This window comes from Lissotriton helveticus, chromosome 1_1 (genome assembly GCF_964261635.1).
Source record: "Lissotriton helveticus chromosome 1_1, aLisHel1.1, whole genome shotgun sequence".
NCBI classification, from domain to species: domain Eukaryota; kingdom Metazoa; phylum Chordata; class Amphibia; order Caudata; family Salamandridae; genus Lissotriton; species Lissotriton helveticus.
The window spans coordinates 1,447,050,891-1,447,077,950 of NC_136057.1; the positions used below are offsets into that span (position 1 = coordinate 1,447,050,891).

At 47.8% G+C, this 27,060-nt stretch overlaps 1 protein-coding gene across 9 annotated transcripts in view; it reads left to right on the forward strand.

The window, feature by feature from the left end:
• Positions 1-27,060, forward strand: part of KMT2D (lysine methyltransferase 2D) — a 1,543,965-nt gene that overhangs the window by 759,436 nt on the left and 757,469 nt on the right. For all 9 annotated transcript variants that reach the window (XM_078685770.1, XM_078685786.1, XM_078685782.1 and 6 more), the window contains 3 exons: positions 20,840-21,001; positions 21,301-21,385; positions 21,937-22,040. In XM_078685770.1, coding sequence (XP_078541896.1) covers positions 20,840-21,001; positions 21,301-21,385; positions 21,937-22,040 — 351 coding nt within the window. The remainder of the gene's footprint in view (positions 1-20,839; positions 21,002-21,300; positions 21,386-21,936; positions 22,041-27,060) is intronic.

Sequence of the window (27,060 nt, forward strand, 5' to 3'; positions counted from 1 at the left end):
GAGGAAGAGAGGCTCCACCGTATGGACCCAAAATGTGCGTTTTCCTTTTATCTGGATCACACCAAGCAGTTCTGGGTGAATGACCAGCTCTTTGTTGGCGACGTGCGCGTCAAGAAAGGCCTGGACTTACACAAGCAGACTACCTCCCGATGGGTCGCTGAATGTAACAAAGCCTGCTATTCTCTGGCGAAGGAGCCTCCAGTGGGGCTGCATGCCCATTCCACCAGGGCGACGGCAGCAACTACTGCTTTGGGAAGAGGCGTTGCTCTGAATGACATCTGTCAGGCAGCTGCGTGGGATTTGTTGCACACATTTACGAAACACTACTGCCTTGATGGTCCAGTTCGGAGAGACCGCTTCTTTGACCGTTCTGTTCTCCAGGACTTTCTGGTGTGATCTTAGTTTGCAGACCCACCTCAGGGTTTGATGTTGCTAGTGTTTCTATTCTAAGGTAAGGAATCTATAACTAACATTGTTATTTCAAATGAACAAGTTACTTACCTTCGGTAACGGTATCTCTGTAAGAAACATAGGTTAGTTATAGATTCCTTGCTGCCCCACCCATCCTCCCCGTTCTGCGAACTGATTTCTAGGGTTAAGGATATCCTTTCAGGGCCCTAGTTTTGTGCACCAGTGGTCAGTGTCTTGCATGGCTCTGCATTTCTGGTGCGGAAAGTCATATACAGAACTGACACCAGCGCGAGCGGGCAGTGTGTAGTAGCTCCTGCAACTTCATCCCGGCGACCACAACGCCAACGACTGACATGGAGCAGACAGAGGCCACCTTTCAACGGGCAGAGGTACTGCTGATGAAAAACTTTCCGGATCCATTCTGACGCCTGGGGGTAATTCTAAGGTAAGGAATCTAGATCTAACCTATGTTTCATACAGATATATTGTTACCGAAGGTAAGTAACTTGTTCTTTCGGCTCCAGCCTGGTGCTGAGAAGCCTCCTTAGATACCAAAGTAGACCCTATTTGATGAGACAGGTTAGAAGCTGAATAGTCCCATCTTCTATCCTCTGCAGCAGCTTGTAATTCTTTGCCACTGTATACGCCCAAATTCCCTTTTGAGCTCTTATGGCGTTTGACATTTCAGAGTTGTCTCTGATGCAAAAGATGAGCTGACCTCTAATAAAGGGGCACTAAGCTCATCGTCTCTTGACTTAGAAAGGGACCCGGCAGACTCTGAACTTTCTGTGACAGAGTAGAATTTACCACCCCCTTCGTGAGTAACCTCCAAAGCCCTACAAGCAATACCCTCTGCCTTGCTGGTCAAGAGAAGATCGGATCGATCCTCTTCCAGATTTGGTGATGTCTGTCCCATAAGTGGGCACCCTGAAGAGTATTTCTGGGCTGACCAGGCTGACCGAGCCCACCTTCCCGCTGGACTTGATGGATCACACTCCGCAAGATGCCAGTGTCCGAACAAGCTGTATCCAATTGAGCTTTTGATTGGGTCCCTGAAGACTCGGGTGTTCTATCTCTGAGACTCAGCCCGGCTGGCTCTTTGCTCCTCAAGTTGTTCAGCTCGAGAGTTCTTTCGGAGGACCAGTGTTACCCCACATCCCAAGATAAGGCAGAGTCTGAAGCTAAGGCCTGGTCTGAGGTGCACACCTTATTTGAGCCCTTATCTGACCCCCAGAGGCCCCCTTTCGACCACCTAGACTGTGTATCCACCGGAACTACATCAAAGGAAGGAGCAAACTCTCATGGCAGCACGGTTACTTTAAAACGATACACTAATTGCAGGGTGTGTGTGGGAGGAATTTGGGGCGGGGGGCACAGATATAATGGGCCTCACTTGATGGGAGCGCAGTTGTCTCCAGAGTCAATAGTTTCCTTGACACACATCTTTGTCGATCCACTACCCGGGGCCCGAGTCTGAGCGCCAACCTGCTGCGGCATTGCCCGCATGATCCTTGGCTTGTTACAACTTCTAGCATCATCCGGCAACTCAAGATACTCCTTTGGCCTTCTCCGCATTATTATGGATTGCTCTAGGGTTCTTTGGTGGCATATCTGTGATACGGGCTCTTGTTGGACCCTTTTTTTTGTGTGTAGTTTTATATAGCGCAAACTAGACCCGAAGATATCAAAGCGCTTTACATGAGCACCAGTTACATTACAGACAGACATATTCATTTTTGTTAGGCACGGAGAGTAAGTGATTTGCCCAGAATCACAGAATTTTGAGCGCCCCTGCTGAGATTCTAACCAGGTTCCCCAGCTCCGAGGTCGTCCGCCCTAGCCGTTTGGCCACATTCTCTACCCTTTGTTCTAGTCCATCTTCCGGAGCCAAAGCCAACAGGCTAGTGCCTGACACAGCTAGCACAGCTGCTCCCAACCACCTCGCTGACCGGGCCCATCGTTCCGAGCCACCAGCAGTATCACGCCGGCAGCCCTGACTGGAGCTCCGATGATAACCTGCCAAAGGCTTCTCCGCGTTCCTTGCTACAGCTTCAACACAGGCCCCTCATGCACACACTATGCTTCAACGAGCTGGTGCTTGCGCGGAGCAAGGGAGAGAGCCTGCTTGTCGCGGCCTCATGCAATCAGCAAGGGCATAAGGTAAGGAGTGCGAGGGAGGGTGTCGCAGAGTGGAGGTTGGAAGGAAGCACAGGTGTTTTGAGGAACTGGTTCTAAGCATTGAACAAGGATAGTGGGTTTATACCAGCAGGGAATCGTTTGCGGGGTAAAAGTTTGGGATTAGAATCCTTTTTTTCTGTGTGATGCCAGAAGAGAGATGGTTCCTCTTAAATTTAGCTATGGTAAGATTATCTTGGATTTCCACAGAGATGGGTCCTAGAATGGTACCTGTGTTGATCTACTGTGATGTCTAAGTTTTTTATAGCCTCTGTGTAGGAAAGTGCCCCTTTTTGCCTGGTTACCCCCTCACTTTTTGCAAGATACCTGATGCTAACGTGACTGAGTGTGTGCGGGGATCATGCTAACTAGGCCCCGGTGTTTTTTCCTAAAACTGTACCTTTGTACCCACAATTGGCAAACCTCTGGGCCACATGTTAGCACCTTGAAAAAGGTCCCCCTGGTATGAAGGGCCTTGTGACCAGAGAGGGCCTCGGAGGGCTGCAGCATGTATTATGCCACCCTCAGAGACCCATCCCCCTAAACGCCCCTGCCCCCTTCGCCAATGCAGACTGGGTGTTTGGGTGCAGACCAAACTAAAGAGTCGGCATGGCACACTGACGGCCTGAGTTAGAGTGGCAAAACACCCCGGCCAGGTCCCCCCCAGTGATCCTGACCTGTTACAGCGTTGGACAACCTCCACTAACCTCCTATACGCCTGCGGCCTCATCCTGAAAGGTCCCCCCCTACCGGGACTGGAACCGGTGATTAAAACCTGACATGAAAGGTCACCTGCATGTCCTGAGTCGTGAGATGCCTGACAGACGGTGTCCTGGTTGTCAGCAACTCTTCCACTTCGTCCTTCAGTCATTGGTTCCCTTCTTCCAGTCTTCTGGGTCCAACCTGCAGCCCTTTTTCCTTGACAGACATCCTCCATTGAAAAGCATTAGACTTCTGAACCTCCTGAGCACCCTGCACCTGGCTGCCCCTACGCCGCTGGTGGTGTGGACTTGGTGCCAACCTGGGACCCTTTTTTCCCTTACCTTAACCCTAGGAGCTTGGCTTCCGAGACAGTGGCCTTCTGTGAGCAGCCCCCAACAGAGGTGCCTGCCTAGCCCCATTGGCTAAAATTGGCAGTCCGCACTCTGCACCTGGCTGCCCTAGTGCAGCTGGTGGTGCCCCTTGAGTGCAAACCTGAACCTTGGTTCTACCCTTCAAAACTCCAAATCAGAAACTGTTTCCTTACCTGCAAACATACTACTTCGCTTTTCCCCATAGGACTGAATAGTGGGTTTTTTCTGAACATTCTTTCAAGTGTTGAAATGTTGTGTACTGCTACAAAAAGTAACCTAGTGTCTTCTCCAGAGTTAACCTGTTTACCAATGTCCTGTGTTGCTCAAACTGTTAGGAAATAAAACCACAAAATAATAACTTTTATACAAACAATTTGTCTGGATCCTGTCTTTGAGTGTGTAACATAATTTCTTGCCTGATTGTGTAAAACAAATGCTGAATACCAACTTCCTGATAAGCCTGGCTGCTCAACCACTCTACCATGAAAGAGAGTAAGGTATTATCTACTTTAGCCTCTGCTATACCTTTGGGGATCCACTGAACTCGGTGCTCACTATTCTTCACTTTGGTATAGTATTATCTGATAGAGACTACTAGCCGCAGATTCCTTAACGTAGAATTATCCCCAGGCGTGAGACTGGATCCGGAAAACTTTTTGCCACAGCATCCCTGCGTGCCGGGGGGACGGCACTACGTGACTCCGCCCTGACTTCGTCAGCGAGGATACTTAAGTCCCACCACGGCGTGGCAATGTCAGTTTTTTCTCTTTTCCGCGTGCAACGCGGATCCGGATTGTGTCCTGGCCTGTTTTCAGGCCTCCTTTTTCACATTTTTGGTTCGTGGAACAGTGTGGAAATGCCTTCGGGCTTCTAGTAGGGTACGCAGTGTGCATGCCAGATGACGACGGACCCTCACCCGATATGTATGTGGTGTCTGGGCGAGCACACTGACTCTGTGGACTGCGAAGCCTGTCGGCACCTTAAACCGAAGTCCCAGCGGGAGCGCCGGATGAAATTGCTGTTGGCTCGCTTGTCTTGGTTGGTGTCGTCCCAGCGTCCGTCCCCCACCTCGGAGCCAGAAACCACCGATTCAGTCTGCAGCAACGCGCGCCATGGGCGTCGCTCGCTAGCTGGTATGTCCTGTCGTTTGTCTCCGAGGTCTTGTCCTCGTTCGGCGGAGGGCACGGACTCCCCTTGGGTCATGCGCCCTCTCCTATCACCACCCTATACGCCGTTTCACGGCGCCGGGGCAACTAGGGCCCAAATGACAGCCTATGCTGCAGCATTACAGACTTCTTTGGCCCCTCCTCCACCTCCTGAGATGTCCGCGGATCCCTTGCCTCGTGCGGGGCCTTCCGCGGATTCGCCGGCGGCTTCGGCCTCGGTGCCAAAGGTTTTGGCTTCAGGTTGTAGGAGGACGGTGTCGGCTAGGTGTAGTCTTTCAGGTCTCCACTCTTCAACCCGTGGAGTCCCTGCTTCGCTGCACATCCCTGCGGGGCTCCCTGTGGAGTCACAGGTGGTTGCCGGGACTCTGGGCTTGTCCCTGAGTCCCTTTCAGCCCTTGGAGCAGGTGGCTACCTCTCCAGAGGCCAAACCGGCGTCGGAGGCTCTCCTCCCAGACCCTGGCGGTGCCGCCTGTGGAGGCCGGGGCATGGGGTGCTTTCCAGAGTCCCTCTCGGTCCTCTCCGCGGGCGGCTGTCCTGAGGGAGGCCGAGCCAGATCCCTTTCGACGCCGTTACTTAGCCGCACCGGCTGCGACCCCGCCCCATTCTCCTGGGCGCCACCGATGCCCACTCCGGCGCCGGTCGGCTTTGAGCCGGTGCCTGTGGCGGATTTTACTGCGCTGGTCCGTGGTTCGTCTAATGAGGAGGTTTCATCCTCTCCGGAGGTTTGTCATCTAATGGTTTCTTCCTCCGGAGACAGGGCGCCGCATTGTTGCCTTTTCACCGGCATCTTCTAGGGAGGGCTCCTTGCCGCCCCGCAGCCTAAGCCCTCGGGCCCTCCTTTCTGCAGTCTGCGGTTGGATCATTTGCCGGCTTCTCCACCCTCCCCGGGAGTTCCTCAGATACCCCACTCGTCAGTGGACCCCCCTCCATGCTGGGGCTGGCCGCCACCCCCCCCCCCCCCTTCTATGGTTGGACTTTAAGATGGACGCTCAGTTTACAGCCATCGCCCACGGAGGAATTGCTTTCTCCCCAGCAGCGCCCTGCAGAGGCCAGAGTTGCCTTCGTTATGGCTATTTCTACGGCTGCTGGCATTTTGCGGATGGGCGAGCCCGTCACCCCTTTTCCTACAGATAATCTCTTGGAGGTTCTCCACCAGGGCTCTGGTGGACGGTAGCTTTTCCTTCCTTTTGAAGGGTTGCTCCACAATTCGCTTCTGGGGGTTTGGTGGCGTCCTGCCATGGGTGATCCGGTGCCTCAGCCGCTCCTGCATCTCCAACGTCCGGCTCCGCACGACCCTGTCTACCTTTCCTTTCAACGTTCTACTCAAGGTTCTCTTCTATGGACGGCTTCTCCACCCTTGCCTGTGGTGTTTCCTCCATCTCGGGAGGCCTGTGGCTGGATTCATGGGGGCGTAACGTCTTCCTTCTGCCAGTGCCTCCTTGCGGGCGCTCAACATGTGTATTGGCTAGGGCTACTCATGAGGGTGTCCGTGCTGATCTGCGGAGCCATGTGTTGGATGGTAGGGAGGTGGCTGCGTTTATTCTTCGTGCAGCCTTGGATGTTGTCGATGCTCTCGGCCGTGCTATGGCCTCTTCTGTGGCTCTCCGTCGCCATGCTTGGCTACGTGATGCTGTTGTTTTCCCTGAAAATGTTAGGCAGCGTCTGGTTGACCTGCCCTTTGACGAGGTCCTTCTGTTTAACTCATGCGGACTCCGCGATTCAGCGTCTTCTTGCGGGCTTCGTCCTCCTCCTCAGTAGGCTGTTTTTGTTGATCTTCCGGGACTTGGTGAGAGGTGTTAGCCCCCTTTGCTCCTGGAACCTGGGGTTGGAGTGACCGTTACACTTTCTGTGTGGTTTTCTGTGCCCTCTGGGTCCCTTGGTTGGCCCCTCTCTTCAGTTTGCTGCTGGTTTAGCCCCGTTTTGGTAAGAGTGTACTTTTTGGCTGATTACTAAGCCTTCTGTGAGTTTTGCCGCAGGTTTTATGGTTTTGTCTCTGCTGCGGGATTTTCTTCCCTAAGAGTGGTTCCCATACTTTCTTTGGGATCTGTCACACCATAAGTGGGGTACTTGTAGCTATTGTATAGCTCTGTCTTTCGCTGGGAGTGTTTGGACTCCCCTTTGCAGGTTCCTCGCCCTTCCTGGTGTTGCTGTATTCCGCTGGTGCGGTTTCTTGGTTGTGGCTTTGCCATTTACGGCTTTGTGCTGCGGTGTTTTTGCCCTTATGTCTGCCGTTTGGCTTGGTCCTCTGGTGTTCCAGAAGGGATTATTTCCTGTGTTGACTGCTTGGTCCGTCATACTTGTTTCTCCTCTTATTTTCCGGCTGATCGCACTTCTGTGTGGATCAGTTCTGTTGGTAGTGGTCTCCTTCTAGGGGTCATTGAGGATGTTGTCTGGTCTTGCCCTTGTTTTGAGCCTGGCTTGGTCTGGGCGTTTAGTTTGGTGGCGCTTGTCAGCGGTCAGCTGCGACTACGTGTTCTTCTGGTCTGCAGCCAGTGGCCTTGGGGTGGGCCCTGGCGCTCCTGCTTCTTGTTCCACTGGAGCCTTGTGAGACTACTTAGGTCTCGCACCTGTGACACAGGGCGAATGCCCTGTCGCAGCGAGTCCCTATTGTCGGCTCTGCTTACAATGAGCCAAGAGGGCGACAAGAGATGGGCACGCGCAACATGCCGCAATCGGATCGGGTCCCGCACGTGAACACGCGCTCCGATTCCGGCATGTTGTTCCCCGTCACAATGGCGCGTGCACGCAGACAGACACACACACGAGCACACACACGAGCACACACACGAGCACACACACGAGCACACACACGAGCACACACACGAGCACAGACACACACACGCACACGCCGTCCCCCCCCCCCCCCCCCCCCCCCCCATCGGAGCCTTGTTTCTTTTACGACTGCCCCTGTTGACTGAGGCACTATTCTGTCCTGGCTGTCTTCTTCAAGCTGTGATAGGTTTGGCTGCCCTCTTCACTGTATGTGTTTTCCGATGGAGGCCTTTGCCTTTGTTTCTACTTCTTCTCCTTGGAGTCTTGGGGTTGTTCTCTTCCCCGGGAATCCTCCGCTGCCTGACCCTCTGGGGTTTCTGGCGGTGGTCTCTAGTACCTTGACTGGGTTTGGGGTGCACTGGCCCCCCATTCCGCATTGTCCATGTTTCCTTCCCTTTGGTGGGGGCTGGGCTGCCTCTCCTGTCTTCATAACACGTCCCTTATGGGGTTGATGTTCCTCCACGATGGCGACGTCTCTTCTGCTTTTGGGGGGGGGAGGGGACTGGGCTATTCTCCCGGTCCCTGTGACTCATCCCCTTTTGGGGCACAGTGGTGTTCAGGCTGGGGAGGTTCTCTCGCAGACCCTCCTTTCCTTTGGGTATGGCTGGGGTATCTATAATATGTTAAGGAATCTGCGGCTAGTAGTCGCTATCAGATGTATGAGTTACTTACCTTCGGTAACGGTGTATCTGGTAGAGACGATTCTAGCTGCAGATTCCTTCACGACCTGCCTTTCCTCCCCGTTCTGTGAGGGCCCTTCTTTGGTCTTCTGCACTCACCTGCCTCTGGGTGTTTGCCTCCTGAGAGTGCCTTCTTACTCCCTCCCTAGGGGGATGCTAGTCTTGTTTACTCCATCCTCCCCTTTTGATGATTGGTTGATGGTTTCACGAGTACTTCTGCGTCCCTGCTCCCTGGTCTCCAGGGTGGGGTTTCCTTCTTCCTTTCGTGGCTTGCGCTTCTGGCTTCTTTGCAGTCCTTAGGGTTGAGGTCTCTGGGCCGGGTCTAGACCCTTAGCTCTTTTGGGAGAGGTCTCTCCTTGCTTGTGTTTTCTGGGGATGGATTTTCGTTGCTCTTTCCGTCTGACATTGGCTTCCTTCTGTTCTGGGCGGTGGTGGCAAGCTTCTTCGTTTGCCATTTTTTCACATGTTTTCTGCCCCAGAGTAGGCTGTTGTATATGTTGCGGGCTTGCTTTGCAGTAGCTGTGCTTTGTTCTTCCTTTCAGGACTTTTGGTTTATAATACCTGACACTATTCTGGATGGTGCGGTTTCTCACCTTTCCTTCCTTCCTTTCCTTTCTGTTTAGCTGATGTTTTCACACACTGTTCCCGTATGTGACAAAGTGGCTCTATATATACTGGACCAAAGTAAGGTACAGTGTGTATAGAGACCACAACCCCCAGAGGTATAACATAGGTTAAAGTCAGGGCTGACCTTACTCTCCAAAGTGGTAGCTTGGTCGAGCAGTAAGGCAGTACCAGAGGACAGTATAAAGCATGTATTGAACACACTCAGTCAGCAAAAGGTTTCATGCACTCAAGGACTGAATTCCAGGCCAATTGTTTTTATATCAAAAGATAGTTTTATTTTTAGAACCAACCGGTATCAAAATATACTGTTCGAGGCATATGAGCTGCAGATCTCACACTGTGCATTAGATCGCCACTTGGTGTTGGGCTCGGATGATTGCATGTTGTCATCATCCTGGAAGAAGTTTTTGTAGTCACCAGATAGGTGACTCCTCCCTTGGACGATAGTGCTGATGGGCATCGACTCCATCCTTAGATTGTTTTTTTCCGCCACTGGTTTCGGATGAAACTTTTCCGCTCTGATTCGAAGTCTACTTTTGAAGTACTTCGACATGTAAACATTTTCTTCAAACAACTTTCAATACTGATAAACATTGACTTGCCTTCATCAGCTCGATTTCGGTCGTCGACGCGGGCCGTTGGGCCTACCCACCCTGTGAGGCCTACACCTCATTGAAAGGACGCCATTCAAAAGATGCCCAGAGTATGGAGCAAAGTTTCCACACAGTAACCATCATGAGGACTGTAACCTGTGCTTATCGCCAGAACATGACGAATCCAGCTGCACAGCCTGTGCGTCCTTTGGATCGAAAAAGACCATTCGAGATCGGAGGGCCATTCGATGCGATATGCAGAGATCAGCTCCAGAACTGGTGGATATCTTCGACGAAGGTCCATGCGTCCCAGAAGAAGATTCCGATGATCTCCAGATCGTATCCGAGGCAGATGACTCCGATGACTCCATACCTTCGGGTCAACGCGCGAGTACCACTGCCCCTACCACTGCCCATACACAAAATTGAAGGCAAAGGTCAACACTCTTCCTGCGAGGCCCTTTGAATGCCACGCTATCGAGCCAGACTCCGAAGAAAATAATGAAGGCTTCCGGTAGCTCCATACCGAGCAGACTGCATGTGCCGATACCACTTGCTACCTCGGCACCGAAACAAAAAAGTCCCAGTTCCGAAAGACACTCCGAAACTGTCGACTCCTATAGATGAAGCGACTCCGAAAACAACGAAGCCTGTTTCCAATGCCTCAAACAGCTTCCACTCCGAAGCGGATACCCTCGATGCTGAAACAGACAAAGCCTGCTTCCGATGCTTCCAAGTCCACGAAACAGGCTTCGGCTTCAAAGACAATATCTTCAGTGCCGAAATCTACGCCAAAGGACTCAACATCAGCTCCTAAGGCTAAAGACAAGCAACAAACCGGGTTGGAACTGAAAAAATCGGCGCCGAAGGCTGTGCCTCTAGAAGAGGAGCTTTTCCAACTAGATCTTTTACAAAAATGGATCTAGATTGATCCAGAAACAGGACATGTTTCCACTACACCACACAGGAAGAGGAAGTCAGAACAAGCACCTACACCTTCAGTGCCTGTCAAGAAGGACTCTGCCACATCTCCTATGCACCCTTATTCTCCAGTATCTACTTCTCCTCCTCCTCTTCCTTTAAACATTTCACCTCAAAATTCTCCTCCTCATTCTCCACCACATACACCTCAGGATGTTGATGATGAGGAGTATAGCATGGGGGAGGGAGACCCAGATTACCCTTTTCCCTACCCAACAGGTTCACCAGACTGGGAGTATCCAAACCCACAGGATGTACCAGTTATCCAGTATTATAGGTATCTTTCATAGATTCACATGCCTGAATCATTCCCCGTCGTCGGGATGGGAGTCCCCGGTACATAAAAAGAGTAGTATCATATAGACATATACATAGTAATAGGCCAGAGGTCTCTCATTAGTAAGATATCCATGTCCTTTTGTAAAAAGGACCAAACTTTGGCCAAGAGCCAATCCGATATCACCACCCTCTAGAACCTTCCTGGAAGGAGCCCTAGTCCCTCAGATTTTCTACCGCACGTCGTGCTAAGGGAGTCTCCTCTGAGCTCTGCTCAGCTTTTCTGGTATTCTTTACCTTTTTCAATATTTTCTCTCAGAAATTGTTCTCTGTGAGTTCTTCAGTTGGACATGGATGACACTCCTAAAAAAGGGCTATTTAGATCCTGTACCTCGTGTGGAAAAAAGAGGCTTCATGTTGATGACAGGCATGAAGACTGCCTTTACTGTCTCTACCCGGACCACTCTGCAAAGGATTGCAAGGTCTGCCGCACTTTTTCGACAAAAACTCTGAAGGACCGAGAGGGACGCCTGCTGCTCTGGCTCCAGACACTTAAGGACAAGGACCGGGTTGTCTCTTCAGGGGAGAGTGAGTGTTCCATCAAAAGTACTCATTCCTCTCCCAAAAGGCCTAGAACGTCATCCCCAGGACCATCTTTGGAGCCACCTCAAAAGAAGACGCCCAAGTCTTCAGAGGTTCGTTCAAAGGCCATGGCTGAGAAGGTTTCTCTTCAGGATACTACCTTCAAAAAGCCTATCAGGACATCTTCAGTGGTGACTGTAACAACGTCGACGACAACAATTTCCACATTGATGGCATCGTCATTCTCCTCAACGTCGACGACTACTTCAGCCTCGTCGTCGATGGGTAGGTCCATTCCATCTGTAATAATAATAAAAAAATCGACGACGAAGCCCCCATCGACGAGCGCTTCCTCGTCGACAAAACAAAAATTATGGTCGACGACTAAAGCCCCATCGACGTCGATGAAACCTTCAGTGAAGCCTCCGTCGACCGTTCCATCGTCGATGAAGCCGTCGGCGAGACCGTCGACACCAGCGTCGACGAGACCGAAGCCGTCGACGGGACCATCGACGAGGACGCCGCAGTCAACGCCGGCTATAACCGTCGACGTTCCCCCGTCGACGACCACACCGTCGACGGGCTCGCCGACGACAGGATCACCTTCATTGAAGTACTCGTACACACACTTCCGGATAACTAAGCGTACTTTGACGCCAGAATTGACGTCACCAAGTAGAGTCCAGCCACTGCCACCGGTTCATTTGTTGGACACAGAGGATTCTGAGGATGGCTCACTGTTTCAGACTGCTACCAATCCGTCAGAACTTAACATTAAACTCCATGAAAGTTCTGAGTGTGAAGACCTGGATCAGGAAGGAATGGATTTCCAGGAGGAATCTCACTCTACTCCTCCTCCACCTTCACAACCTATGGTGTGTCTAGCACCATATACTCTTAATGGCATCACTGCACTTACAGTGCCCAGGAATGGCCCTGGGTACTGTAGGGGCACAGGGCTCATGCACCTGTGCCCACACCACTAGCATAGGGCACCCAGCTAGAGGGGTGACTGAGCGATGTCAGGGCAGTGGGTCTTGTGAACATGGCACACAGGGATGTGTGCCATGTCGACTCTTTGTTTAGTTCTGTACTTAGACACTGAGCCCGCAAAGGCAGTGTGTGGGTGTCAGGGTACAGGGCCCCTAAGGGTGGCACAATTAGTGCTGCAGCCCCTAGGGGTCTTCTCTGGTCACCATGCCCTGGGTACCTAGGGTACCATTTACTAGGGACTGATAGGTGGCCGGAGATGCCAATTGGGATTTAGTTTCAACACAGTTTTAGGGAAGGAATACAGTCCCTGGGTACCTGGTTGGCAGGAGCCCAGGGCAAACTCAGTCAAAGCACTTCAGCAGTTCAGCAAAAAGTGGGGGCATACCAAGCCAAGAAAGATGGCACTTTCTCACACAGTATTCTCACAGTATTTGTTTGTGATGGATCCGCGTTGTGGCGCGGAAAAGTTATCAGACGAAAACTGATGTAGGCGTGTTGGAACTTATGTATCCTTGCTGACGTCACGGACGACGACGACGTCAGGGCGGAGTCACGTGGTGCCGTCATCTAGCCCCCCCCCCCCCCCCCCCCCCCGGGCAAGAAATGATTTCACACACTCAAGGACTGAACTCTGACCAATGTGTTTGGTATAAAAATATTTAGTTGCATTTATTTTCTAGAACTAAGCCAGGCCTGGTACAGGTTAGTGAAATTATACTTTGCAGAAACAATACAGTTAAATGCAGTTGTATGTACTTGGATTTGGTTACAGATAAGTCACTTGTCAAAGAAACTATTGAATTACTGTACATATACCTTACAATTACTTTGAGTATTGATTGTATTACTTTGCAGGTTACTTTTCTTACACTGGGGGTTATACCTAGATACCACACTGGGACATTTCCTGAATAAAAGTAAGTAAATGCAGTTTTGTTATTTAAACGCACATATGAATTTTCATAGAATGTCCAACTACATAATTAAAACATTTTCTCGGATAAGCAGTCATTGCAATCCTATGGGAGGAAATAGAGTAACAGGTAAGTACTTTGTTGTGGGAGTTGGTTTTCTGGTGTTAATACCAGGGTTCCACCATGGTCAAGGATGCACTCTCAAAGAACCCTTAGCGACACTAGGGCGGCTGGGTACAGAGTACTGAGACTCTGTGTTATCCAATGGGGGCTAGAAGTCCTCTGGTTGGTGGCTGCTCATGAGCAGACTACAAGGTTGAGGGAACAAAGCCCCTGGACTTAAGCTCAGGGCAAATGGGGGCTCAAGTTAGCCCCCAAGGTACACCCACAGCAGCACTAGGACGGCTGGGGGCAGAGTGCTGTTTTGACATCGGGTTCCTAGTTAATTTGAAAGGTATAGTTCCGTTTTGAAACACACTGTAGGCTCGGGACGCAGATCTTCTGGATGCGACCACCACTTGGAGAGGTAAGTTGGGATGCTGGGGCTTGCTTGGACACAGTCGGTTGAGCCACCCAAGTTTGTGAGGCGTCAGGTGCAGGGGTGTCCTTTAGCGTCAGATTTTCTTACCATCTCCTGGTCGCAGTCAGGGGACCCTGTGGTTTGAAGCTCCAGGAGTCTATTTGAGGTAGGTCAGGGATCACTGGATCTCTCGTCTGGTTCGCCCGGGAGATCTCCTTGTGGTGTTGGGCCACTCAAACTTGGACCTTGGGCGTCGGGTGCAGAGTGGTGCTGGCTTGTGGCTCCAGCTGGAACCAGAGTCTGTTGGAGAGCAAATCCGGTGCTCATTTGAGTCAGTAATTTTTTTGAAGGCAGAGCAGGTCCTCCGGGTTCGGGGGGCTGCTAGTCTGCAGGACACGCCGGGATTCCGCTGTAGCAGGTCGAGGTCGGAACAGGCCGGTAGGGCCTGGGGCCAAGGAAATTGGTGTCCTCCTCCTCTTCCTTCAGCACGGCTCTTCGGTCCTCCTTCTTGATTAATCCTGTCTGAGGAGGCACAGTTCGGGCTACCCCCTAAATACTAGATTAAGGGACGTTTGAGATAGGTACAGGTTGGGACCAATGAGTCCATTCCTTGGGGTGGGTACACCCCCTGTTATGCCACCCTTAAGTGGAAGGGGGCATAAGCCTCACTCTGGTTGGCTGGGTCCCCTCATCTTGAAGATTGTAGGGACTGAGAGTTGTGCTTCGCCTCTCCTCTCCCACCTGAGGGGTGGAGTTGGCAAAGGTAGGGACACCTCTCCTCCTAACTTAGTTTTCCCGCCAATTCTCCCACCCACAGTTTGGGGGTCAGAACCGGTGGGAGCCAGTTACTGGTAGGAGCAAATGGCTGGGGCAGCTCACAAAGGCGGCAAACCTGCGAAGCTTCCCCTTCGTAGACCCAGCCCATCCTGGGGTAGGAAGCTTGGCACCCCTTCCCGCGATGTGCTTTGTTTCAGGACCCCAAGAGCGACAGGCTCTCGACCCAGGGGTCCAGAAACATGTCAGGTGGTGGCAGCTGGCACGCAGCCACTCAGCCTGGACACTAGTGGTAGGTCGTTTTTCACGGGGCATCTCTAAGATTGCCTCGGTGCATTTTTCATTAAATCCCACACTGGCATCAGTGTGGGTTTAATGTGTTGAGGAGTTTGATATCAGACTTCCCAGTTTTCAGTAAAGCCATTATGGTGCTTTGGAGTTCGTAGTGACAAACTGCCAGACCATATACTCTTAATGGCTTTACTGCACTTACAATGTCTAAGAATCGGCTTAGACACTGTAGGGGTACATGGCTGATGCACCTGAACCCTCACCACTGGTATAGTGCACCCAGCTAGAGGGATGGCTTACCTATGCCAGGGCAGTGGTTTGTAGGAATGGCACACAGGGATGTGTGCAATGTCGACTCTTTACTTCGTTATGCACAACAACACTTAGCCTGCAAAGGCAGAGTTTGTGTGTGTAAAGTTACAGAGCCTCTAAGGGTGGCACAATATGTGCTGCAGCCCTTAGAGGCCTTCCATGGTCACAGTGCCCTTGGTACCTAAGGTACCTTTAACCAGGGCCAGAGATGTGCCAATTGGGGGTACAAAGGCACAGTTTTGGGACAGAACACAGGCCCTGGGTACCTGGTTGGCAGGAACCCAGGGCACACTCAGTCAAAGTGCATCAACATTAGGCAAAACGTGGGGGCAGCCATGCAAAAAGGGGCACTTTCCTACAGGACAAGACAAAAGCTGGCTGCCGGGTATATCATTGAAATATTGAATGATCAAGGGATGACAGTAACCGATCTGGATGGGATACAGAAAGTTTTTCAGAAGTATTATAGTAATTTATATAAGGGACAGTCTCCTGTTGGGGTAGAGAAGCTGGACGAGTTTTTTGGCTTGTTTAGTCTGGGAAAGGCTACTCAGGAAGAACGTGATGTCTTGGGGGGTAGATTTTTCTGTGCGGGAGATCCAGTAGGCTCTACAGGATCTTCCCTCTGGGAAGGCAGTCTGCATTCATCAGAGACCTCTGGAATTTTACAAAATGTAAACTTTTTTTTTATAAAGGGAGAGCACCAAACAACTCTGGCTCATGTAGGCCAATCATGTTAATAAATAGTGATATAAAACTTTATTCACAGATTTAGGCTAACCATTTGAGGAGTATCATTTCTAAATTAGTCTCACGAAGCAGTATGGATTCATCCCTGTGAGGGGCACTTCTGATCATGTTCGCAGGGTGATTGCTCTATTGGATGCAATAGATGTCGCAAATGAGCCCAGAACAGAGCGCCCTGTAGGATGTTGAAAAACAGTTTGACTGTGTTGCTTGGTTCTAGTATCTATGGGCTCATTTGGACTCGTTCCCTTTTACCTAATATGAAATTGTATTATTTAGCTGCTGCTTTACAATATGTGCGCCCATTGTTTGTTAACAGTGCAGGCATTCAAGGATCATAGGATTTTGTTCCATCTATTTATGAGCTTCTTATTTGGGGAGTAGCCTAGGGATGCTTGCTTAAAATGTTCGAGCCCAGCTACTATGGAAAAAAGTAGTTCAAGACCCTGTTGTCTCCCAGAAAAACTGGGGCTGCTGCTGGAAAATGCTAGGTATCGGAAGATATAACTGGTATACTCCTATCCAGAGGAAGAAACAGATGGCCGATATTTTTCAAGGTTCTAGTATATTAAGGTGGAAAATTCATGGGTTAGTAAGGCTTAGAGACTTCTTTGTTGGATCTCATCGGGTCTAGTTTAAAGATCTTTGGGTTATGTTCAATGTCAGACTGAGAGACTTTAAAAAATATCTTAAAGTAAGATTTCTTGCAGAAGAATGTGGGGGGGTTCCGTTGGGTACTCTAGGGTGCCCGTGCTGGATGTATTAATCGGTGAGGTAGCCTGCACGATTACTATATATACATACTCGCCTTCCCCTGATTTTTTGTGCCCTGGCAGTTTTTCGATTGTGCTTGGCTTCACTTTGGTTTGACCCACAACCACCATCATTCCAACAATGGCAGGGGCGATTTTTGGCTATCTATAACTGATAAAGTGCACTTTATAAGCGTAAGGGAAAAAGGGCCAGACAGACGGTCTAGGAAAATATAGAGGCTCCTTTCAGATTTAAATCAGTCCTGTCAGCAGGTCAATGGTGGTCCAGGATATTAATGGTGTTAAAGACCAGTTGTATGCTTTTTTTCCCTTTGATTTATTATTGCATTTTAACATGGCGTAATGTTGTCCTATGTTTTTTTTAATGATATTAAAATGTTTATAGCAGGGTATTCGATTGGTGAGATTCTTAACATTTATGTTGGTCAAATATCAATTGTATGCTTAACTTTCCCTTTGATTGATTAGAATAAGGTGTAATGTCTGTACCACTTTTGTTAATAATTTCAAGATGCTAATAGCTGGGTAATAGATCTGTGAGATTTTTCATATTTTTATAAAGCCCAGGTGCAAAATCTGCCTTATTCTTTGCTACTTTTGCCTGTTGGTGCACACATCTGCTTCCTTGTGATTATGCACTGTACTATTGAAAACAAATTATAAAAGCATCCATAATTATTTTTTTTAAGTGTTGATTGCCGTTAATAGTCTGACTTTAACAGTAGTCCAATAATCAACCACTCAACATTTTGATCAAGTTAAGTTATCACTATTGTTTTCTTTATTATGGATTTTAACTCCTCACCTTCCTATATTAATTTCCTTTTTTCTTTGCTAGGCTGTTTTTTTCCTCGCAGTCCTCATGAGCTAGGCTTTGAAAATACACTGGAGCAGGAAAGAGTTTTGCGAATCTGGAAATTATTGTATTAGCAACATATCAATCTCTCACTAAAAGCAGTGACATCCTTTTGTCAGCTGTCTTATTCCTCACTAAATGGTCATAGAAAGCAGAACTACTCCCCTCCTGACAGTCAGCATAGTTATCTCTTGCATGCCAAAGAGAGCTGAAGCTCCCCTAACCTTTGGCAGATCAATGCCTTGCTTTGGTGTCTGCTTTTGCTCAATGCAGGAAGTAAAGCTGCCCCTCACCTGTGACAGCAGTGCGGTCTATAACCAGTTATGCCCATCTGTGAGCTATCTAGCACTGTTCAGAGAGCAGAGCAATATTTTGCTCCTCAACAGTCCCTGGATAGGGGTGTACCTGTCTGTTTTGTCAGACCAGTTGAACCAATCAAGTGACCGGGTAACTAGCGCTTTTTGGGAAAAAAACATCAGATGATTCTGATAGGCAAAGAGAATCTCAGACAAGTCTGATTGGGCAATCAGTAGGAGAGGGAGATAATCGTAAAAGGACATTGATGTTGAGAAAGTGTCCTGACAATGCTGCTTTGAGCTCGGAACATCAGATATAATACCACACGACAGTTGCACCTAAAAACCTATGAATCAGTGCAAGATGTCATACCTTTTACACCTACAAGGAGACTGGGAATTAAAAAATCAACAAAAAAACAAGGTGGTGAGTGTTTTTAGAACCTTGATCTGGAACAATGCACCCCCAGATAAAATCCACAAACAATGCACCAGAAAGATGTGTGCATCCGCTTAAGTTGCTTGGAAGGGCTGTAGACCCATTGCTGTAATGGATCGACACTGCCAGTTAGGCGGTGGGCCTAAGACTTGTACTGGCATGCAGTGCTTGCCATCCACACTACATTCACTTGGTTTAGACTGGAAGGAATCTCTACTCTCCATGCACCTGAAAAAAAGTATTGTGGTTCGGGAACAAATTCCTGGTTGGTCTCTATCTGCTTGGATTCAAACAATACCTGGAATAATGGTCTTCTAAAGCAGCCTACTTGTAGTGAACCCCTTCCTTTTGCTGCTGTTGGCTGTCTTATTTCTGCACTTTCCTGGGACTATAGCCAAAGTATCCCAATGCAACTTTGAGGATGCACGATATACAAATATATTTTTCAGACCTAAACAGTCTCAAAAGAAAAAATGTTTGCAAACACCTTTCTCCTAACTTATGACCATCTTGGGTTATCGCCGGAAACTTCTCCAGTCGAAAAGGCATAATAGTAAAGTAAATATCACTACAAAAGCAAAAGACTGTTATTGTTTGTTCTCCCATGCAGAAGCATTCAATCATATGTCTTTCTTTCAGGCGATGCCAGCTGAATGTTCCAAACAGGCCTTTAGATCCTTCTTTCTACTTTCCGTACCTGCTGTCTTATAGAGAATGTTTCTCCTTGTTGCTAAATCGTGTATAGCAAATGGTGTTGAGCCAATTTGACACCACTTGTTTTCCCCTGTTCAGAAACCTTATAGTATTTGATGTTTGTGTTGCATTTAAAGTATTTTTGAAAGCAAGTCCTTCATTGGCTTTTAAACTGTTTTAGAAAATTCCTTTCACTGTGTTCATTGATAGTCCAACCATATAAGTTGCAGTCTAGCCTCTTGTCAACCTTTTATTGTGCTAGATGTTGTCGGTCTCTTTTTTTATAAGCAGAGTTTTGTACTTTCAAGAGAAATTGTTTTCCAGCTTCCTTCTCAAACCTTAAGGCCCCTCAATGTTACTGATGTGCAGAGGCTTTAAAATGTGCCTGCTTTGTATGAAAGCCATCATATCAGGAGTCAATCTGTTTGTTTAAAGAGATAGCGAGTATCCAATACCTTTTTTTCAACCTGTATAGTAGCTTACATCTTAAATGTTTTCTTGCCACCAAATGGTATTTGTGCTGAAGCAGGCTGTGCCAATGGAAATACTAAGCTTATGATGAGTATAGGTCCTAAGATCAGTACGGCCTCTGTGGACATTCTATTGTTTCCATTTTTAAATCCTTTGCTTTGCTGTGCAGAAATGCACTCCAGTTTCGCTCAATTGGTTTAATACTTGTTACAAAATTAGAGAACGATTGGTTACTGGTGAGGTGATTAAGGAGATGGCAATTGCCTAGGAGGAATTTGTAGAATTGAATACCAGTCAATGCAGCCGTTGTTTTTTTCTTGTTTTGCTTGTGCATTACGTGTTCAAGGAAGTCCCATGTTTTATGAGTGTTTATCTTCATGTCTTTCGCACTCTGAGAATGTGACCGCTATATTCTCAAAATTTAGAAAAGGAAGGTTAGAATGGGTTTCGAACAGTGCATAGATTGGTTCATACGGTCATGTTGCTCACTTCATCTTGTGCAGTCTTGTCGTGTGATTATAGTGACAGTCGGTTTGCAATTTATCTATTAGTTTCTTGAGCCTTAAGGTAAGTCATATGATGGGCTGGACTTTGAATGTATGCATGGCCTTGCTAGGGCTCTGTTTCTGATCATCATGTGGCAGTGCTTGTATAGGGTGTCACTAGGAGAAGCTTAAGGACCAAGAATACTTCAGTTACATGGTAAGTAATCTTTTCTTTATCGGGCATTTCCCAGATTCTTTTGCACTTATATTTAGTTGTGCTGGCTGATATTTCTGTGGCATCTGTTTCTGATGTAGGATTGTTGGAGCTGTGTGCTCTTTTTGATCTGGTGCGGTTGCTTCTTTAGGTCGTAGAGTTAAGCTGGGGAGGTACCAATGTGGGTGATTTGGTCTTGCGGATTATATCATTGCTAGTCGTGTGCATGCTTAGCTCAACAGATTACTGTTTGGTGTGTGTGTTTTTTTTCAATTCTGGTTTGTTTGTTTTAAAGGCCTAGTACCAGTTGCTTTGTATTGTGGTGGGTGACGTGGGATTCTGCCAAGTGTTTTTTTTTTGTGGGTTTTTTTTTTTACAGTGGACTGGGTTGTGATTGGATAAGGATCCAACAGGCTTTGTTGATGTATTGAAAACACTGTGATATTCGTGTACACTTGTCGAATGAGATGCGGTTTCTCCTATGTTATAATCAAACTGTGTTCACTGGAAAGAACTTGTTTCAGGTGTATTGTTGTGGGATCTAGCTGTGGAGGCTGACATAAACATCTGTGGGTGTGCTTGGGTAGGAGAGTGTTCTGCTTTTCCATCAAGTCTATGATATGTAGGCACCTGTATGTAAATGTTGATTCTCTGAACAGTGTAGTGCATGCCACTCTGCAGATAACTTGAATGATGTATCCTGCATATTTTTCAATCCTTGGCAGAGCTCCCCAAAATGGAAAATACAGACATCCAGCAGCTCCTGAAAGATGTACTGGGCCCACCGGAGCGGGAGCAGCTTCTAAACTGTGTGGCTTCTGGAATGGAAGATGGCTGCATGGATAGAGAGATCTGCGGAGCACCACTGTCACGATCATCTATCCAAGGTATGACTCTGATGGCACCTATGCTTTTCGTGCTATTTGCTGTTTAGAATGAAAAAATACACGTTTGCAGTTTCTGGATTGATTTTTACCTTGTTCACCATTGAAGACCTTTGAAAAGATGTGCTTTACATGAACTCTGTTTTTTTTTTTTTTTTTGGTCTGATCCCTTTGTTTTCGTGTCTTTTTTTTTCTTTTCTTGGGACCTCGTGAGGGCATGCTTAGTATTTCGGTGCTCTGCATAGTACTTAATGTGCGTCAGTTGACTTGATATTGCACCCTTCATTTTTGTTCATTTCCAGACACATGCTCTCTGGGATCTCTCACCCCTTCAACTCCTGTTGAATCTTATCCTACTGCCTGCCAGCCTCAGCTCCAAGATAACACGTAAGTGACACTCGGAGCTCCTAAAAAGGAGACCGTTTGAGGTGGGGGAGGGGGGGTTGCCATTCAGTTTCAAATTGTGGAGGCAGAACTAAAACTGACAAGTGATGGCTGGCCTACACTGGATTTAAAAGAATGGGGAGTCTAGAGTAGGGTGGAAACCTGGCACTGGTTAGTGCTCACGTCATGGACTATGAGCCTTATCAACATTGAAATCTCTGTAATGTACTACTGCTGTTATGATTACCATTAGCTCCCATCTCATATTTACTTCTCTCTTGTGTCTGATTGGTTGCTGTTATCATAGTTGTTAGATAAGTGGGTTGAAACATATTGTTTTTTGTGTGTAGGTTCTAAATTGCAGAATATGCCTTTATTGTATTGCAATCTTTCTCACAATACCTTTCTTGCCTTACTTCTCTCTCCCTGTCTGCAGGGATAGGAGAAGCCAGTCCAGCCCTATACATAATGGAAGTGAAAGGGGCTGGACTGTGTTATACTCCTAACTCACCTGCTGTCAGGGTGGGGGATGGCCTTTCCTACAACAAAATCAGTCTTCAACGATGGGAGAAAGATGAGGATCTGGGGGAGCTCTCTACCATCTCTCCAGTGCTTTATTCCAACATGAACTTCCCCAAACTGCGTCAAGACTACCCAGGTAAGTCTCCATTAATCCACAGATCATGATCTGACTAAACTCAATGTGTGGCTTGTCGAGTGAGCACGTTCTCACTAACCATATTGTGTTTGGTTTTTGTTTGACATCTGTGTAGATGGAGGGGTGTCATTATAGACATATAGTTTCAGTTTCGAGGGGCTTGAGGGAGCGTTACAAGATTCAGTTTCAGATTAAGTGAATGGGAACGTCCCTGTTAGGGTGCATGGTCTAAGGTAGTGGGTAAGATGAGGATTTTTAGTGATCATCTGTAGAGTTTGATGGGGACAGAACTTAGTGTCATTTAAAGATTGGTGCTGCCTTAGTATCAGGAAGAAAATAGCTATATTTGTAATGAACGTTAAATATTACAAACTTTAACAACGTATCACTTATTTGTTTGCCATAATCTTCGAGTGAAACCAGTGACCATGTACAGATAATGCCATATGTGTAAATTAAAATAAGCAGGGTTAGCTGCCTAATTGTGGATGAATTTAACTATCCAGTAAGGCCAACTGTGGAAAGATAAAACGGCCCTTAAACAAAGTGCGTGAAATTGGGCACCCTGTTATCCCTGTTGTTTTTGTGTTTTGCTCCGGAGATGTAGAATATTCTATGCACAGTTATGTACTGGAAATTGTCATGCTTCAGTGAAGTTGGTCTACCCTTTAACAGAATTGAACCCGTTTGGATATATATGTATATATGTCCTATCAAAGCAGTAATTCTTCTTAGATAATTGTCAGTTAGTATCCCATCCAAACTGGCCCAAGTAGTAGATTAAAATCTACAATATTACATTACTTTTGCTCAAATAATCAGCATAAATTGTAGAAAACCTTCAATGTTGCAAAGTAACCAGGAAATGTATTATGTTTATACATTTATAAAATACAATGTATTTAATAAAACAATGTGGCAGAATTCTCAGGTGCTCCATGGGAAAAGTTCATCCAGACAAGTGAAAATAAAGCGGAAAGATGAGCAGTTCATTATGAAGGGATTAGTCTACTAACAATGTATGCCTTTGATTCCTTCAGTGGTATCGTCTGCCTATATAGCCACTTAAAGTTGAACGATGACCTTTTCGGCTAAAGAGTCCAGGTTTTCATCTCACTTGGTGACGCATGCAAGCACTTCAGAGATGCGTCTGTTGTCAGTGGTCTCCGGAGTGGGAATTTCTTTGAGGGTGGCGCCTTAGCTGTGGTGGTGGATGGTAACAAAACACCTCACTTTGAGAAGTCCTTCTGCTCTCCACCAGCAATGGCCACAGTTCCATCTCCTTTGGCTCGGGTGGTGGTCGTCTTGATGCCATGGAGATCAGAGACTGGTGGTCTTCCTCTGAATAACTGTCTGGCATTAACCTGCTCACTCTTCGGGCGATCTGTGTGACCCTCAAGGCATCCTGACTTTGCTCAGCAATGAGTAATTTCAAAATCTGATGCAGAACATTGCAATGATAGTGTATGCCTGCAAACAAGGTTGTTTGGGCTTGCACCTCCTCTCTGAAGGCCCTGAAGTTGTATTCCGGGTCAGTGTCGCAATTTCTGGTTGTATTCCTGGGCAGTGTCGCAATTTCTAGCTGGTTTTGCATTTATCCTGCAGGCTCCCTGACTAGGAGGGGAAAATAATCTCAGTTGGCATCTTGACGATCACAAATGGAATCTCCATCTGGAAGTGGTTCAGTTCAACTTTGCCCTATGGGCATTTTTACTAATCACGAGAACACTTACCCCTGTTTTGAGCTCAACACTTTTTATTGAGAAGGAACTCGGGGAGGTGCTTTCTGCCCAAAGATGGGCATCCAGCTTCACTAAGCATTCCTGCCCTTGTCTCCGATTCCTCAGGTTCTGAAGAGGCTGCATTGTGATTGTATACAGGTGATCTGGTTTGTGCCGGACTGGCTGCAGAGGATGGGGTAATTTGATCTGCACTAGCTATCCATGTCCTTCTCTTCCACTTCTGCTTAGTGCAGACCACTTCTCGCTGTGTTAAGGACAAGTTCTGTCTCTGAACACCAAGAGCCTCCCCCTTCTTACCTGGAGTTTTAGTGGTGCAGCTTGAGTTTGTCATCTGCCGGGTGAGGAGGTGGGCATCACTTTACCACGATTTTTATCCCTCGACTAAGACTATTCTGGACTTTGGTCTTGTTTTGTTGGTGGATTGAAGGAGTTGATCCCATTAATGTGCATTTAATGTGTGTGTTGTGCTTTGTGCTGTACCTGGACCAACATGTGGTACGTACATGCACTGCTGAGGGTTATATATCCGATTCACCGGCTTTAATTTTTTTGCCAGATCAGCAGTCCATGTTCACACTTCCTACTTTATTTTTCAAGGGGTTCACCTGTTTGGTTTTACACCCTTACCATTTATCTTTCCATAGTGTGGGACCTTAATTTGGTGCTCATTTTTCTTAAGGGTTTGCCCTTCAAGCCCATGCACAGTTAACCTTTTAGACTACTTACTCTAAAGGCTGTGTTTCAGATAGTTATTGTCGCAGCTTGCTGTATTAGTGAGCAGAAGGCTTGGTCTGTCAGTCTTCCTTTCAGTGATTTGTTGTATATATGTTCGAGGTATCTGAGCTGTAGATCACATGCTTTGCATACTCCTGCCATCTAGTTTTGGGTCTGGATGTTTGCACTTTGAAAAGACTTCTTCGAAGAAAAACAGTCACGAGGTAGATGACTCCTCCTTTCGGTGATTGTGCTCATGGGCATCGACACCATTGTTAGATTGTTTTTTTCCACCATCTGGTTCGGACTTGTATTTCTGCGCTCCGCTTCAAGACAGTTTCTACGGGTACTTCGGGTTCCCCTCGGTGCGTAATCCACTCTACCCGCGTCAGTATTGTTTCGATCGCGTATCCCCCCTCTCTGCGAATTAGTTAAGGAAAAAACTCTATTTCGGCTGAAGATCCTCGAGAAGGCCGTCCGGCCTAACCGTGTCGGTCCACCTCTCAGTTGATGGAACAGACTTCATTCAAATGTTGTCCTTTGTGCCACACGAAGTATCCGTGCACCGACTCACAAAGTGTGCACCTTGTACTTGTCTCCGGAGCACAACGAATAAGGCTGCGACACGTACCGATCTTTCTGATCGAAGAAAGCGCTCCATGATCGTCTGGCTCGACGTCGCGAGATGCAGAGCCAAATCTTCTAATACACGTCGGACATCTTCGGTGAAGAATCCGAGCAAGAATTAGACCTACAAGGGGCAGAGGAGGAAGAGCCAGACTAACTTGCTTCCATCCCAGAATTGGACTTCGGGTTAGAAGAGCAACAAGGTCAACGTACCGTGAGTTCCAAACGCCCCTTAGCCCAAAATCCAATTCAGCTGAAACAAGATTTCGGTCCCACCCCAGCCTTCGTGCCACAGTGGGCACAACAAGATCTTTCTGACGTCCCGCCCTCTGGCACGGCACTGAAACACATCTCTAAGCCTTCCGGCTTGTGATTGAGTCGGTCAAAGAGTGGCACTGAGCCAAAACCTTCAGCCTCTAAGCCGAAATAATGGACGCCGATGTCAAAGCCTCCTTCAGCATTGAAAACTTCGGCACCGAAAAGTGATTCCACCCCAACACTGAAATCCTCTGCGCCGAAATCCATATCTGTGCCTCTGCCAAGAATCGTGTTGATCTCTCCTGTGTGGCTGTGGTTGACGAGGTAGAGGCGGCAACGTGACGAGGCACAACGCAGGAAGCGAGCGATCTAGCGGGAAGCACAGAAGTCGGGTGCTCTGAGTTTAAATATTGTATAACCACCGTTGATTTGCTGAAAGGGCTGGTAAAAAGCACCGGTAATAAGAGCGTGAACCTCTGAAACCTGCGAGGCACACTCGAGGCACACTTGGGGGTCCGTGTAATCATCAACTGGAACTGCCGATACTGTGAGGATAGGGAGGCTGCAACTCGAGCGCGTGCCCTCCGTGGGGAGCTCCCGCCAGCGAGTCCTTTGGAGGTACTATGTTTGGTGGATCCAGAGGAGGGAGCTGGGGGCCCTGGCGAGTAACAGCGGAGGCAGCGGCGGCAGCACTGTGGAAACGCAGTGGGAAAACGATACACCCTGGGGGAAACGCCCGTTTTAAGGGGACCAGTGAGGTCTGAACAGTCTCAGATAAGACCTTTGCTAGTATATTGAAACAATTATACTGTGGTAAGACCAGTGTAAGAAGACCCAAGGTCAGCCAGTCAGCACACAGAGGAGGGAAGCGTTGTAAGTGCTTTTTAATTTATAAAAAACTATTAAAATCATCTTTATTTAAATTCTAGTCCTGGCTTGAGTATAGAAAGCACAGGAAGAGCAGGAGGAAGCGCATACTAAGGGTCTAATTTACTTTTGGCACTTGGGACTGATGAACTGTATGTGTTAAGGAGGTAGAGCCCCCTGCTTGAGAGCTTACTCTGATTTGGCGGGCAAAACCTACGAATAGACGTATCCTAAAATCTTACTAACAACACAGAGCATATATAAAGGCCCCAATCGGAATGGCGCCAAGGAAGACAAAGTCAAGAAAAATATGTAAAGACTCAACAAAACGGGGAGCTTGAGGTGACGATAGTTGAAGAAGGGCTTGAAGGGGCGCCCGCGAATAATCCAGTGGGAAATGAGAAAAGGGAGGTGAGGAAAATCACAAAGAAACCCATCATAGTTGATAAAACAAAAGGAGGTGGGAAAGAAGGTGGTTTAGTGTCCAAATCTATAAAAGACTTTTGTGGGGAAACAATTTGTGGGGAAACACTTTAAGAGGACACTTACTCCGGGAAAAGGTCATGATCAAGAAAGTAACAAGGAGCAACCAAGTGTAGAGAAGGTCCTGGAGATTGCGGATTCCTCCCTCACACAGGGTGACATAAGTCAAATTGACACTCCCTTGGAGCCAAGACTTTCCTCTTTGCCTCGGATATTTTCCCTCGTTGGGGATTGAGAACCAGATATCGGTAGAGAATGGGTCTAAAGATGAAGGGGACCGTATTGATTTGTCAAACTCTGCTTCAAGAACTGCATTTGAAAGAAGCGAA